This window comes from Austrofundulus limnaeus, unplaced genomic scaffold (genome assembly GCF_001266775.1).
Source record: "Austrofundulus limnaeus strain Quisiro unplaced genomic scaffold, Austrofundulus_limnaeus-1.0 Scaffold202, whole genome shotgun sequence".
Taxonomy (NCBI): Eukaryota; Metazoa; Chordata; class Actinopteri; order Cyprinodontiformes; family Rivulidae; genus Austrofundulus; species Austrofundulus limnaeus.
This window is the reverse complement of record NW_013952604.1, coordinates 64,773-79,537: the sequence shown is the minus strand read 5'-3', so window position 1 is coordinate 79,537 and position 14,765 is coordinate 64,773. Positions and strand designations below refer to the sequence as shown.

General features: G+C 39.5%; 1 protein-coding gene across 1 annotated transcript in view; it reads right to left on the bottom strand.

Moving 5' to 3' along the window:
• Positions 1-11,145, bottom strand: part of LOC106524831 (citramalyl-CoA lyase) — a 30,202-nt gene extending 19,057 nt beyond the window's left edge. The window contains exon 1 of the mRNA XM_014018817.1: positions 11,092-11,145. Coding sequence (XP_013874271.1) covers positions 11,092-11,145 — 54 coding nt within the window. The remainder of the gene's footprint in view (positions 1-11,091) is intronic.
• Between the last annotated feature and the right edge of the window lie 3,620 nt (positions 11,146-14,765).

The following is a 14,765-nucleotide window of genomic DNA, read 5'->3' as shown; positions in this document are numbered from 1 at the left end:
CAAGGCAAAGGCAAAATTCATCAGAATTTTGTGAGCAGAGGAGGAAGGGACTAAAAGAAGCCTAGACTTCTAACTTCTATCAGTAACTGAGAAGCACGACAYTATACTCAAACCAGATGCCGTGGCTACAGGAATGAAGAAAAAAAATACTAGGGTGAGGAAAGAGGCTCTGTGGGAAAAATGTGGTCTGAGTTAAGCACCATGAGGAAACAGTAGCTTATAAGGTGTCAGTTCGGATCAGTGACTGGACCTTCTGATTGTTTTGTGTATGCATGTGTCTATTTAAACTGGGATTCTCCTYCCTGAGCTGAACTTCAGTCACAAGACCAACTATTTTAGGAGTAACTTAAAACTCAAAAGACTACCTGGTTAAATCAGTAAGAGTTAGAGCTTCTTATTAATAAAATAACACAAAATGGCAACTAAAATATAGCATGAGAGAATGATAGCTAATATGGTTTCATGCTATGTGATAAAACCCTTCCTTGATAGTGGGTTATTCGCATAAGTGTTGATGATTTGTTTCTTTTTAATCAGTGTTGAATATCTTATGTGTGACACTGATAGCTGAATTAATGCAAGCCCTGATTTGGCAGAGAATAAAAAAAGGAAGAGAGCCTATAGATCAAAACTTCTTGTAAAAACTACCCAACACCAGAGTCAACTTCAGTTCAGTTTAACGTGAGCCTATGAGAACCCTTCATGGGTCATAGAACTAAAAAGTCCATGCTCTGATCTCCTGGAATGCAGAACTGGATTTGATATTGTGAACACTCCCTCGGTATCAATAAAATATAGTATCAAAGTACATATCAAAGATTTGCTCAGATTTAATAGGGGTCATGGGCAGGCTGTGCTGCTGTGTGTCATCTACGTCTTCACTTTGCCTCACTCAGAGAGACAAGGGTGATTTGCCATATGACAAGTGTACTGTGATCCTTGACTCTTACTCACGTTTTGCTCTGTCAATCCTTCTCACTGGCCCTCTCAGAAGCCACAACTGTAATTTAAAACGGATGGGGCAGTTTATGCGGTCATAAATCACCAATCATAAACCTGCTACTTGGTGGATAACATTCTAGCTGTTACTTTATGGTTTATGGTGATAGGAGTAAATTGATCTGTGAGAAACTACAGGCTGGTTTCTGTGCTGAGACGACACCAATCCTGAACCGAATTAGATAAACAAAAATCCAGATATGATTGAAAAAAACATTGACTACAAAATTAACACATCAAATAGACAAGTTCTTGTTTTAAACAGGCAATATTCACAAATAATACATTTTTGAGTTTATTGTAAACCTACACACATTGCATGAACGCCCACTTCCCTTTTTTCTTGTTCTGAAACAGTATTGCTAAATTTACGAGGGCAAAAAAGTCCAGATGATGTTGCACAATACTCACTTTTATCTGCCTTTCTGTCTAAAGTAAGAAAGAGATTATTCTGGCAGACACCTTGACCCCAATAGTCTCCTATACTCCTAGCTTGAATAAAGCCCTTTGAAACKAAGATATTTTACATTAATGGACAGCCATCCAACAAGTTGTTTCAAAGCTCTCTCCCCAATCACCTGGTCTCCCACGGAGAGCTCACCTCAACGTCAGCTCTATCTACCCTTTGATTCCCTCCATCAGGCTCATCATTAGAGGCTGACACACACAGGCAAGCAAGCTCGCAAGCAGACAGCCGGGCAGACGGGGCCGCATAACGCATAGATGCACATGAGAAGCTTTTCAAGTGCAGAAAGGCTGACCTTCCAGGAGAGCGAGGGCAGCTGCTTAACACGCAGCCTAAGCCTTGATGCTGAGGATCCTACAGAGTGCTGTGTATATGTGACACAGCATGGCTGCTGCCTTGTAGACACCACATCAGACTGGAACAGCCAAACTGATGTGTGTACAGTCCACAGCAGGGCCAGTTTCCTCTTCAGCATCAGATCATGGATGTCTAGCCCTCCTGTCAAGCTGCTTGAAACAAGCAACTCAAACATCGCTTATGGAAAGTCTATGCGTGTAGTTTCACCCATTCAACACAATGAATTTATATCATTTTTCATGGCACTCAGAAATATAGTAAGCAGTGAACAAAACCTAAGGGCAAAGGGTGGATGATGTATGCAGCTGTTTTAGATGATGTATGACTGAAAATAAACTAAATGAAACAAAACAAAACAAAACAAAACAAAAATAATTTCAAGCACTAGAGTAATTATTTTTGCAACATTAAATGGGGCAGGGTAGGGGGGCATTAGGTGTTTTCAGGCACATAGTTCAATTCTACAGTATTCTACTGTAGATAGGGAGATTCAAGGATTTTTCAAACATGCATGAATGAGTCAAAGCAACATTCTGCATATGTTTTTGATGAGGGAATGACATTATGACCTGATATAAAGCCCAAAAAAGTTGATTTTGCATATTGCCCCTCTTTAAAAGCTAGTGTCATCATTGAAATTGATGTCTAAATTTTCTGGAGATATAAAACAACTAGTAAGATATTTTATTAATTTCTATTGAGTCCTAAATTCACTTCACATAAACATATTTTTATTGACATTTTTAGAAATTTTTTTGATCAATGTGCAATCATCCTGTCTAGATTACAATAATTTTTACTGTCGTTTTAGAAGGTTTCTGAGGTTTTTTTTAATCTCTTACACACCTCACACCAAAACAACTAACACACACCTAATGTTTTCATATTATAGCATTGCAGGAATTGATATCTGTGAGTCAAGTCAAGCCTTATTTACCATGTTATCATTTCCAGGGGTGTGACTTGACTCTAAAAAAAACAAACTCTTTGTGACATGCAGCTCGTGGCTCTGTAGCCAGGAGGCTGAGTATTTGTCATAGCGCTAATGTTATGCTGATCCTTGCATGTGCAAATAAATATTCAAGTCTAAAACTGAATCTGTTGTTTCCTGCACATAATTCGGACTTGATTCGGATCTGATATGTGAATCACACATAGTCCCGAACTTGTGTTTTCAAAAGAGGAAGGAAAGAAGTGGGGATGGATGGATGGATGGATGGATGGATGGATGGATGGATGGATGGATGGATGGATGGATGGATGGATGGATGGATGGATGGATGGATAGATTATATACAGGGTTGAACATAAAATTTTGGTCTGGTTCTCAGGGGAGAACCTAGGGTTGTTGCTTGGTGCGCACTCATATTTTCCTTCACTCATTGAACACATTTATCTATAAGGGGTGTCAGGGCATCTAACGTCCCCCTGTTCTGTCTTTTGACTCTTATCAGCTGCAATGTCTCAGGACATCATGCCAAATCAGTCCGAATTTTTATTTTATTCTTTTACTCTGCATAAATTTTGTAAAGTATCTAAGTGGCCGAGGGGCTGGGTGTATGTCATATAAACATTACAAACTGAACATATCATGGTTAAATGTCTTTTAGACTACACATGTCCCTCAGATGGACAACTCCTGTTTGGTCTTCTGGATCTTTGGCCTCGGTTAAACCAGCTTTCCACACTCTCCAGTCCAAGCAGCAAATGTCTGTCTTTTGCACAGAGCAAAATAACTTAAAACATACAAATGTTTTATTTGTTAGACTGATTTCTTTTTTAAAAGACGATTTTATTCAAAAATATTATATTATTTAGATGGTTTCAGCTCTTGTAATTATTTATTCTTTGTATTTGATAGTTTAATAAATTACATTTATCCCAGAAAAGCTGTATCACAGTATGATCCTAAATATAAATAAGTTTAGCACATCAAGAACCTTGTTTTTTTATATAAAATTGTGAATGAAATTTGTGGATATTTATGATAAATTAATATAAGATTTAAAACTCTTTCACCTAGAGAACATGGCAAGTTGTTTTTATTTTTTAAATATATATATATAATTTTTTTGACTGGGGTGATGTTAAACAGAGAATCATCTTTGCTTTAATATGGGGCAAACAAATGTTCTGTTAGTTAATGTGGTTTAATTAGAAGAACTCAGTGAATCTCACAGACAGCCTGCATGAGCAGTGAGCAGCGACGCGCTCATACAGCAGTCTCTCAGGAGGAGAGTTTAGTCACTCACACAGATCTGTTTGATAACAACATTCTGAACATATATTTAATATAAAGTTAGGTTTTACAGACCAAAGTCTCTGCTAGTKCAGGAGCAAAGCACAGGAGGAGATCAGGACTGATTGCTGCAGCAGCTTGAGTCGACTCCAGCCGGCCAGCTGCTTCAACCAAACATGCTCTCACTGAAAGTCCCACCCTGCTCTGCTCTGATTGGACAAAAYGGCTCTAAACTTCGTCTGATTTGTTGAAGGCAGTGTCCATATAATTTTTATATCAGGGTCCCGCTCTGGCGCACCGAACAACGATCGGTTCCACCAGTGCGGCTGAATTCTTTTTTTTATTTTTATTTTTTAAGAAATCAGGTCGCGTTTGCAACCACATTAGTCGCACTCTAGAGCCCTGCTAGCTATTGTTTTGACAGACAATCAATCTTAGGTACGCAAGGGAGCTTTATGACATCCCATCTGGTGCGCTTTTTCCTTTTTTGACAGCGCAAGCGCACCGGTTATGTGCACCTCTGATTATATACATCTACATATATTAGTTATGAAGAAAGCAGCATCTCATCAGTCCCCATAATTGTAGTGATTTAGTCTCTTTTTTTTACCTTTTAAGAGTTGGCATTTCACACCCTGCTGTGCAACTCACAATGCCATTTAAAATGAGCTCTAGACTCTTAACAAGTGAAGGCTGCCTGCCTGAAGTGTGTGTGTACACAACTGTTTGTGTGTCTTTGTCAATGTGTGTGTGTGTGTGTGTGTTTGTGTAAGCATCTGTGGGTGCATGTTAGCAGGATTCAAATCTTCATGGATGTGCTCTGACAAGTGACACGCTGCACTCCAGAAAGCTGTAGCAAGATGACTGTCTAAGTCAGGTATGCTGATAACGGAGATGTAGCAGAGGAGGAGATTCAAGCCTTCAATCTGTCAGTTGGAGGCACAGTGCATTGTGCGTTATCCTGTCAGGACAGACAACAAGACATAAGCAACCAAACAGGGGAGGAAAAATTTGGAAGACATAATTCCGGCTTGTCAGTGCTGGGGAAAATTGACAGCCTAAAGCAGACAAAAATGCAAGTTGTTACAGAAAGTTACTCTACTAATTAACCATTAAATAATAATTAATGTTCAAAGTTGACTGGGCATAATATTCTGTACTGGAGTGTTTTGAAATAATGAAGTCAAAGGAGATGTAAATTAATTTAGGAGAATCTATTAAAAATGTTCTTCTATTGGATACAATCTCTGGATATGTTACTTCCTGCAAATTCATCTGTACAGTTTAAAAATATTTTTTAGATTCAAACACAGGATCTGTAAAACCAATTAGAAAGAAGTTTTGATATCGTGCACCAGGTTTAAGTGAAAAGGATAGTTCAGTTTTTTTAAGAGGGATCATGTGGGAAAAACTTACTAAGATTTATTATCATACTGGTGGTAGATAGCTTTGGAGAATCCTGATCACACTACACAGCTAATGGGTACTTAAGTTGTTTTTTTGTATTTTCCAAAAACAGAGTTAATGCGCAAAAGAGGAGATGAAAACACATTTTCTGAATAAGTTCTGAAGTAGCAAATATTTACCATATGATTGAGCAGCTGTTCCCACTGTCACATCTTCCCATTAAAAGTGCATTTCTTTCTCTACACCTCAGGACAGGACATCGCCAGTATTTGTTAATATGACAGAACAATTACAACTTGCCCAACAGCAACACAATCCTGCTGACATCTCCATTGTCTCGAGATGTGAGCAACCTCTACTCTCTGTTTGCTACAGCCATGCATAACGTCAACATCTGATGTAATTATGCTTTGCATAGCCTGGTTGATTCGCACCAAACCAGTAGATGGAAACACGCCTCATTCGAATTTATTTGTCTTTTTTTTTCCTCATTTCTGCAAACCTTTTAAAGTTGCTCAAAATTCACATAACATTTGGATGGAAGCATGGCTATTGTTTTATATAATTACTTTCAAACTAAAAAAATCCAGCTCATATGTACCTTCTGTGTGCAGTGTTGTCGATGCTAATGTGAAAAATAAAGAGGAAGAAGTGAATGAGGAGGGTTTGGAGAAGGATGATGATGAGGAGGAAGAGATTGGCCCTGTCCCAATACTCGCAATTCCACCCTTGTGCCCTTTAAATCTGCATTCTCGCTAAAGGGTTAAAGTGCATAGTGTTTCCCAATCATCCAAAGTGGTCTTTTGCCCTCCTACTTTGCACCCTAGATCCACACTCAAACATGCATGAATGAGTCAAAGCAAGACTCTGTCTATGTTTTTGATGAAGGGATAACGTTGTAACATGATACAAAGCTAAAAAAAGTTGATTTTACATGATATGGCCCCATCAGTCTGCCAACTGCCAATAAAATCAAACAAGAACTTACAGAAGAAGTTCTTATACTCTGGTGTATAAGCCTCCTTCGGTTTATGAGCTTTCTTTTTCTAAAAAGGATTGCTTGTTGTAGAACTACCATTTTCAGCTAAACAAATGCCAAAACAGCGACTAGTTTCACCATTTTGGATGTCGCAATTACAACGCAGAGGTGCAAGTCAAACTGGTCCTAATTCTCCCATTTCTGCAAGCTTGTAACCTCCTCACTCGGACATTTTATGTGAATTTCAGCTGAGGGTACACTTAAGATAGGGGCATAGAGTGTACTGCAGGGATAGTAACTTCTGGTCCTTGAGGTCCGCAGCCCTGCACGTTTTACTTGTTTATCTGCTCCAACACACCTGATTTGAATGAATGGATAATTGTCAGGCTTCTGCAGAACTTGAAAGAGGTAATTCACTGACTGAATTAGGTGTGTTAGAGAAGGGAAAAAGGTAAAACATGCAGGGCTGCGGACCTCGAGGACCAGGATTGACTATCGCTGGTGTAGTGTGAGTACTGAGACCAGGCCACTGTTGTACCTTCTGTTGTGGAGGGAAGAAAGGGAAGAAGAGAAGATGGATGTGTCAGCTTCCACCAAGTAAAGGAAAGCATTGCAGGTCAGACACACACTCAAATGATAAAGTCTGCTGGAAAAAAGAAAGGGAGCTTGACCACTTGTCACATCCCTCATTCTATTTCTTCCAAAAATATGGCCAAGTGTGCAGCCTTTACTTTCAAATAGTTACAGTARTCCACGTCCATCAGAGCTATTCAAAATTAAATTACTGCCAGAATACCATCAAAATTCTGTGTAAATACCAATAAAAATGTAGAAAAAATAGCTGCAGGTAAAAAAATTAAATGGWCTGACGTCACAGAAGAGGAAATGTATCAGTACACTGGGCTCACATTGAACATGATGATGCTGAAAGGACCAAAAATCAGAGATTTCTGGCAAACCACCATAATGGCTTTCATTGAATTAWTAGAACAAATAACTGCTGTTGATCAAAAACAGTATGGTGTTAGTGTTTTTGTAGGAAAGCATTTGATACTATTGACCACAGTATGCTTCTTGATAAGCTAAATAAATATGGTATYACAGGACCAGCATTACAGTGGATGATCAGAAACAGTTTGATGTAAGATATGAACTCTGTAACATCCCATGTTATGTTATGTGGAGTACCTCAAGGTTCTGTACTTGGTCCAAAGTTATTTATTTTGTATGTAAATGACTTGGTAAATGTGTCAGGACTTTTTAAATGTGTTCTATTTGCAGATGATACAGCATTTTTTTATTTGGGTGAAGATATAAAACGAATGTTGGGGATGGTACAGACAGAATTAATAAAAAAATATAAAACTGGTCAGTAATAGAAATAGAACTGTCAATGTTTMATTTAAAGTTGGTTGTGTTGAGATTTGTAGAGTCAGTGAAGTGAAGTTTCTGGGTGTCAATGAAAAGATGATATGGAAAAATCATATAAATAATTTAAGAACAAAAATAGCTAAATCTATTGGAGTACTGTACAAAGTAAGAAAGTTATTCAACGATAACGCACTGCTTACGTTGTACAATGCAATAATTGTTCAACACTTAATTTACTGTGTTGAAGTCTGGGGTAAAGCATGCAGGACAATTACAAATTCTATTTTTATTTTGCAGAAAATAGCCATAAGAATTATTACTAGAAGAAAACTGCAGCCATCCATCAAATATATTGTTTTATCAATCAAAATGATTGAAATTCTATGATTTTGCTGATTATAATATTTTGTTGTTTATGTATAGGGCTCATAAAAATATATTACCTTCTAACATCCAAGTAAATTTTGTTARGCGAGAGAGCTGTTATTATCTTAAAGGGGTAATTTCATGTAAAATCAACTTTTTTGAGTCTTATATCTTGTTATTTTCTCATAAAAACATGCCCAAAGCCTTGCTTTGAYGCATTCATGCATGTTTGAGAAATCCTGCAGTGTTTTTAGGCAGCCATGCTGAGGAGCAAAACGACAGGTGGAGACCAGAAACATCTTTTGGGACCAGAAACGCCCCTGGTATGTGTCTTTAAGCCGAACTTCCTTATCATGGAGCACATCTCCCCTGCCCCACCCCACACATCCCGCTCACGACTCCTGCAGGCTCTTGGCAGTAACAGAGCAAAGTGAAAGTGAAACTTAAACTGTCTGCTGCTCTTAACACTACTGCTCACTCAGTGAAGCTCTTTACTTCTCGCTCAGTGAAGCTCTTTTCAGATTCAAAATACCTTTGTGGAAATGTATTTTCAGATGCCAAGTAAACTGCATCGTAGCGCGCGTGCGAAAACAAAAGGAATTATGGATTTGGTCAACTGGTCTCTGAACACAATCAACACTACTTTTTCCACACTGAGATTAGAGCGAGGGGAGCGCAGCTGTCCGAGTGGAATGGTGACGGCTGGGTGAGTGTCTGGCTCTTGGGGATGGAACCTCATCTGTTTGGCCCTGCTTTCCATTGAAGACGTGGAAGATCTGTGTATATCTGGATTTATGATAACTGGATTCCTGCTGATCGGYTGTGGAGGAGTCCTGGTTCATCAAAAAAATAAAAGTGATCCTGACAGCAGTCCGGGCCTCTCCAAAGCTGTCAGCAAACTTGGATGTAATCTCCTGTACTGGAAATGCACAAACTCAAATGTTGGGGGATATAAGTTGCAAACTGGATGTGATTCTGACGAGAATCGCAGTTCAGCAGTGTGTCCGTGAGGAGCAAGATTACACCTGGGTGAAGTTTCAGACGGAGAGAGGCGAGGAGGTACTGGAATTTGGAACATTGGCATTTTTGCCATCACAGAGATGCAGTTAAGATTTAAAGCAGAGAGAAATGAGGCTGCTTGCCCCAAACAGTTATGTTTATCTTTTGGATCCCTGCAGCTGCTGACCTTGGGTCACCAGCTATCAAACCTCCCTGGATGACACGTGAGAAAAAAGCCTTGACCCCCCCACCCCAATCCCCACCCGTTTCACCCATGGGCGGATCAATCTGAAGGTCGCTATAGGTGGAGACAGASAACTGACTCTGGTGATTTGTGCTTTTGGTTGACAATAGAGGTGTGCCAAAAAAATTGATTCACATAAGAATCTAGATTCTCATTTACTACGATTCAAAATTGATTTAAAATTTCCCAAAATCGATTCTAAAAAAATAAAACAAATCTGCTTAAGTCTCCCCTGAATTTGCGGTGAAGTTTCAYGTTATTACAAAATTATGTGACACTTCACCATGCACCAGGTTCTCGGACATATGTATGCGTGGAAAGTTTCAAAACAAATGGAGGAAAGAGAGATTCAACCGGTTCCGTCTTTGTTGAAGGCAAAAATAGATACATTTTGGTTTTTACTGAATGCCGGGGAAGACTGAGCTTGACATGAACTGCAACGTTTGCAAAATGAAGATCACAGGAACACAACAAATGTGCRGGCTCACATAACCAGACATCACCCGGAGTTAAAGGATTCGGAGCAGAGTCAGCCACCAGCAGCAGACCAACATACACTGCAGTCCTTTACCAAACTGTCCGCCAATTCARAGCGGGCAAAGAATAATAATACTAATACCCAGGTTTATCACCTGCTTCATCGCCAAGGACCTACAGTGTGGTGGAGAACGAGGGTTTTATATACATGCTGCCGACAGCAGAGCAGAGGTATGTCATACCATCCCGTAAGTTGTTCACTGAAAAAGCTGTGCCACAGCTTTACGAAGAAAGTTCTTATGTTGCAGGAGACACTTTCATGAAAAATGTAGAGGCAGCTACTTTACTGGTGCTATTTTTCAGTAAAAAAAAAGTTTTATTTTCACTTGTTATTCTTAAAGTTACTGAAAAATATTATTAGTCTTTTATTTGTGCAAAAGTAGTGTTCCATGTTGTATTTCTACTGCAACTTTCCTGTGGAAAGAAAAGTGCATGTTGTTCAACTGTAGCATTTTATTTACAAAGCAATTTATTTTTGTGACAACTTATTTTATAGCTCTGGTCCAGGCATGACTTTTTAAAAAACGCACTTTCCTTAAAATTTTAAATGCAATGATTCACATTTATTTTTGTTACTTAAGCAATATGTTRTATTGACTTTATTCAACAGTTGAAAAAGTTACATTTAAGCTGAWATGTTCAAAACTTATTAAATGTGAAAAAGACACTTTATTGTCTGTATTTGTCATTCTGTCTTGCAAAGCAGACTGGAGTAGATCATGCAGGTTCGATTAGACTGAAGCATAATTTTTTTTATAAATCAWATCATTTTGAATCGAAAATCGTTTTGAATTGAAAATCGATTTTGAAYCGAATTGTGGCCCCCAAAATCGGAATCGAATCAAATCGTGACATAGTAAAAGATTCCCACCCTTAGTTGACMACAMCTTGTTTCGGACTCTGGAGGTCTTTGATTTGTTCCAACACGGAGTACTAACCTGGAATGTCAACGGCTCCACTGAACCCCACCCCATACCATGTGTTTGACCCCACCCCCTCCCCTCCTTAGCTGCCTTGCTATGCGAGTGTTTTTTTTTTTTTGAGAGCATGTTTCTGTGTTTCTGTGTAAAACACAGGATCAGAGCTCTTTTTTTTTAACTCACCTTTCCTATTGTGTGTATTCCAACCTGCAAAAGGTAGCGCACCATAGTGCGAAAGACCTTGGACATTCGTTCCCCCATGTTCGTTATGTGTGTCTTTCTCTGAACGGATGTTCTAAAGTGCCAGTTCCGAGTTTGTGTTTATCACTGACAAYGGCAATAAAGTTGATTCTGATTCTGAATCAATACTTACTGGGCCTGCTCCACAAATACATTTTGAAGGACATTAACAAGTATGTATGACATATAGAGTGAAGAATGCAATCTGTAATGAGAATGATGGGGAAGAAAATGTTAACTTTTATCCATCCACATTCTAAAGTAACATATGGCAATCACAGTACTGCCATCACTTATCTGTTCACCCTGACCCCTTGTTCACCTACTACACATACCCAATTAGGTCCCCAGTATTATACTTAAAAACACACAAACACTATGATAGACAGTAAGGTTTAGTTTGGTCTTCTTGATCTGGTCGGCATGAAGTTCATTTTCTGGCTGAGCAGCTCACGTACTGTATAATTTGTGAGTTTTGGCAGCCTTAATGGGAGTTCCTTGCAAGTCTCTGGGGTCCTCTCAGGTGTTGAGCATACAGGTACGTTCACAAGCACATTCATATATAGAGATGTAAAAACATCCACGTAAWATGCACTAAATGCAAATGTTMATCATTCATAACTCGGTGAATGGTTTTTCCAAAGAGCACTTTCTGCCAAGGGTTTACTCATTTGAATTCACCTTTAAAAGAAGAGCATAGTCTTCAGTGTCCTGTGGAACGACACAGTGAGCACTGAATCAAGATCATGTAGCAGTTGACAGTTGGCTGCATAATTTATGCTAAGTTGAAAATCTCTGGTGTCAGACACAGTTCATGCATAGACTATGGTCATGCTGACTGACAATCAGACAAAGGTAATAGACTGTAATAATGTTGTCCACTCCACAGTGATCTGTTCTTCACTCAACTGCCTATAATGAAAGTATAAAAGGACCCATTGCCAGACTGTTGGTAAATGGTGCGATTAGGCATGTTTAATGACAAAACTATAATAAATAATATATAAATAATGCTGAAATGCAACTTTTTTGTCACGTTTTACACCATGTTTTCCATTGCGGTTCCAATTTGTGATGTGCACAAGCTTTAAACCACTTTAATTACAATATTTATCATTCAGCCATATGACATGGTTTTGATAAATAGTTAGGCATTCTGATTCTGACAACCTACACACAGTCTCCCAGTTAAAAAATCATCCTATGCTTCTACAGTAGTATTCACACCTGATAATCTGGTAGACTCAGTTCAATTGGAGACCAAAATTGCAAGATTTGTTTACATTTTCAGTTGGTGTGGTTCACATTCACACTGCACTTTGTCTAACAAACCAAATCCTGTGAACAATCTGTTACCCCCTCGCCTGTGGTGGTGCTGCATCAAGGACCACTGAAGGAATCAACACAAAAACCTCAGAAGAAGACACTGAGCACAACTTCCTTCTTCATAAAATGTAAACAAACATAGAGTGACATCATATTTTAGTGGCTGTAGGATTTATTTTTGGCTTTGGCAAATGTGCCAATTAAATAGTCTTCAACAATGGACTTCAAGATGAGACGGAACTGTAGAGAACAACAATCACACAAGGTGGCTGAGATGGCTCCATATCTGAGGTGGCATTCAACAATATGAGTGCATCCAGCTTTACAGCAGTGATGTCCACCTTATACAGACATTGAGCAAGATATTTATAAGATACGAGCAACTTTATTACTGTTATTACTCTGCGTTATAGTCAGCTTCCTGCTTTTGGAGCGGTCGCTGGTCCACTTGGCATTCACACATGCAGTCGAACCACACCAGAATTAAATTCAACCGAACCGAGACCTAAGTTTTTGGGCGGACCAGAGTTCACTTTTCTAGTCCGCATCAGAGTTAGATTACGTGTTCACACTTACCCAAATGAACGGGACTTACCGGGCAAATGAATTAGTTTGATTAAAGAGGACCAAACAGGGCTGGTGTGAATACACACACTAAGTCACTTATCAAGCAACAACAATAAAAAAAAAAAAAACTGAATCAGCTCATCTATTTTCTACACAGAAAATTTGGGGAAAAGCGACAAGATTCTTTGAAAAACTTTGGAACACAGTCAGAAATTCACATTAACTATTGATTAAGACTAAACATCACAAAAAAGTTTGGCTCCTTAGAAACAAAATATAAAGTAATGAGAACTGAATGTGTGTCAGCTACCTCACATTCTTCATTTTGCCCCTTAAAACATTTTTCAAGTTGTAAATAGGAAAACTTGAAACTGTCATTTATGCTAGATTTGATCAGATGGGTAAACACAGGGAATTCTGCAATGAGTTGTGCACCCTAATATTTTGTTTGATTTAGGTCCAGAATGAATGAAAAAGCTCAGGATTGTGGGAAGAAAAGCACAGAACAATAAAATGTTAATCTCTCTTTTTTTCCCCCAGCAGTTAGGGCTCCAGGGCACAATTTAGAACACCCAGAMCCTACAGAAAGGTGTAGCATCAAGAGATCTGAATTAGTACARCTAAAAAAGTGCACTTCCTGGTTTAACTGCTTTGGAGGCTGCTGAGTGCCCAACACTCCAGAGAGGACCCACATTTCACACTTCAACAGACTTAATTTGCCTTGTTTTAGGCCTCAGAGGGAAYGCAGAAGACCCAGGAGTGAAGACTTCCAGTTCAGGGTACACTTGGTTTGCATGTGACCATACTGAATTGAATGCACTGATCCTCTATTTTATTCTTTGCTATTTGTATTTTTCTGTGTGAATGCCCAAGTGTGAGCGCAGAAGCACGCGGACATTCACACATTCAGGCGTGTGTGTGCATGTTTGCATTATGCCGTCTTGTGTGCATTTGCAGGCGTGTGCTAGTGTGTGAGAGGTGCTCCCCCGTCGTGTCGGCCGTGCCACTATGCCATCTGGAGAGGAAATCGAGTGTGAAGTACAGTATAGTTTGGGACCAAGCTCCGTGGCAGCGGCTCAGCAGTTAGTTCATTAGTTCCGAACTTCCAGGGATTAGGAGAGACTCTCTGCGGCAGCGAGGCAGGGAGGCAGGGGGGAGTCACGGAGGATGGAGGGACCCATGTGGGGAAAGGAGAAGGAGAAAGAGAAACACCAGGAGGAATAATGGACCAAAGGGCACTAAGAGACAGAGACAGAACATGGGGGAGGGAGAGATAAACAATGTTAACCCTAAGGACATGGAGAAAAAAGAGGGGGTGAGGTGAGGGGACAGGCGATGGAGAACAAGACAGCAAGGAAGAGGAGGAGGAGGAGAGAGGAGAGAGGACAGGTGTAGCCGTCAGTTCCGCTCCAGGGTTTCAACCTGCCCTCCCTACTCCTCCACCCCACTGATCATACAGATATGATGATATGTGTAAAAGTGTTAGAGCAGTCAGCCTTGTCTTCCCTCCCCACTCTCCTCCTTCTCTCCCCTCCAGGTCCGTGGTGACAGTTAGCAAACTCTGGGTGGCTCCTAACCCTTTACTCCCCGTTTCATCTCCCTAACTCTTAAGCTGTCACCGCTTCTTCAAAACAGGAAGCAAACATGTTTCAAGTCAAAGCGGCAGAACTACACAGAAAATAGTTATTATTCCTAAAAAGAAACCAAATTATTTTTGTCATGTACTTTTTTTTAATCTCAAATGTGCT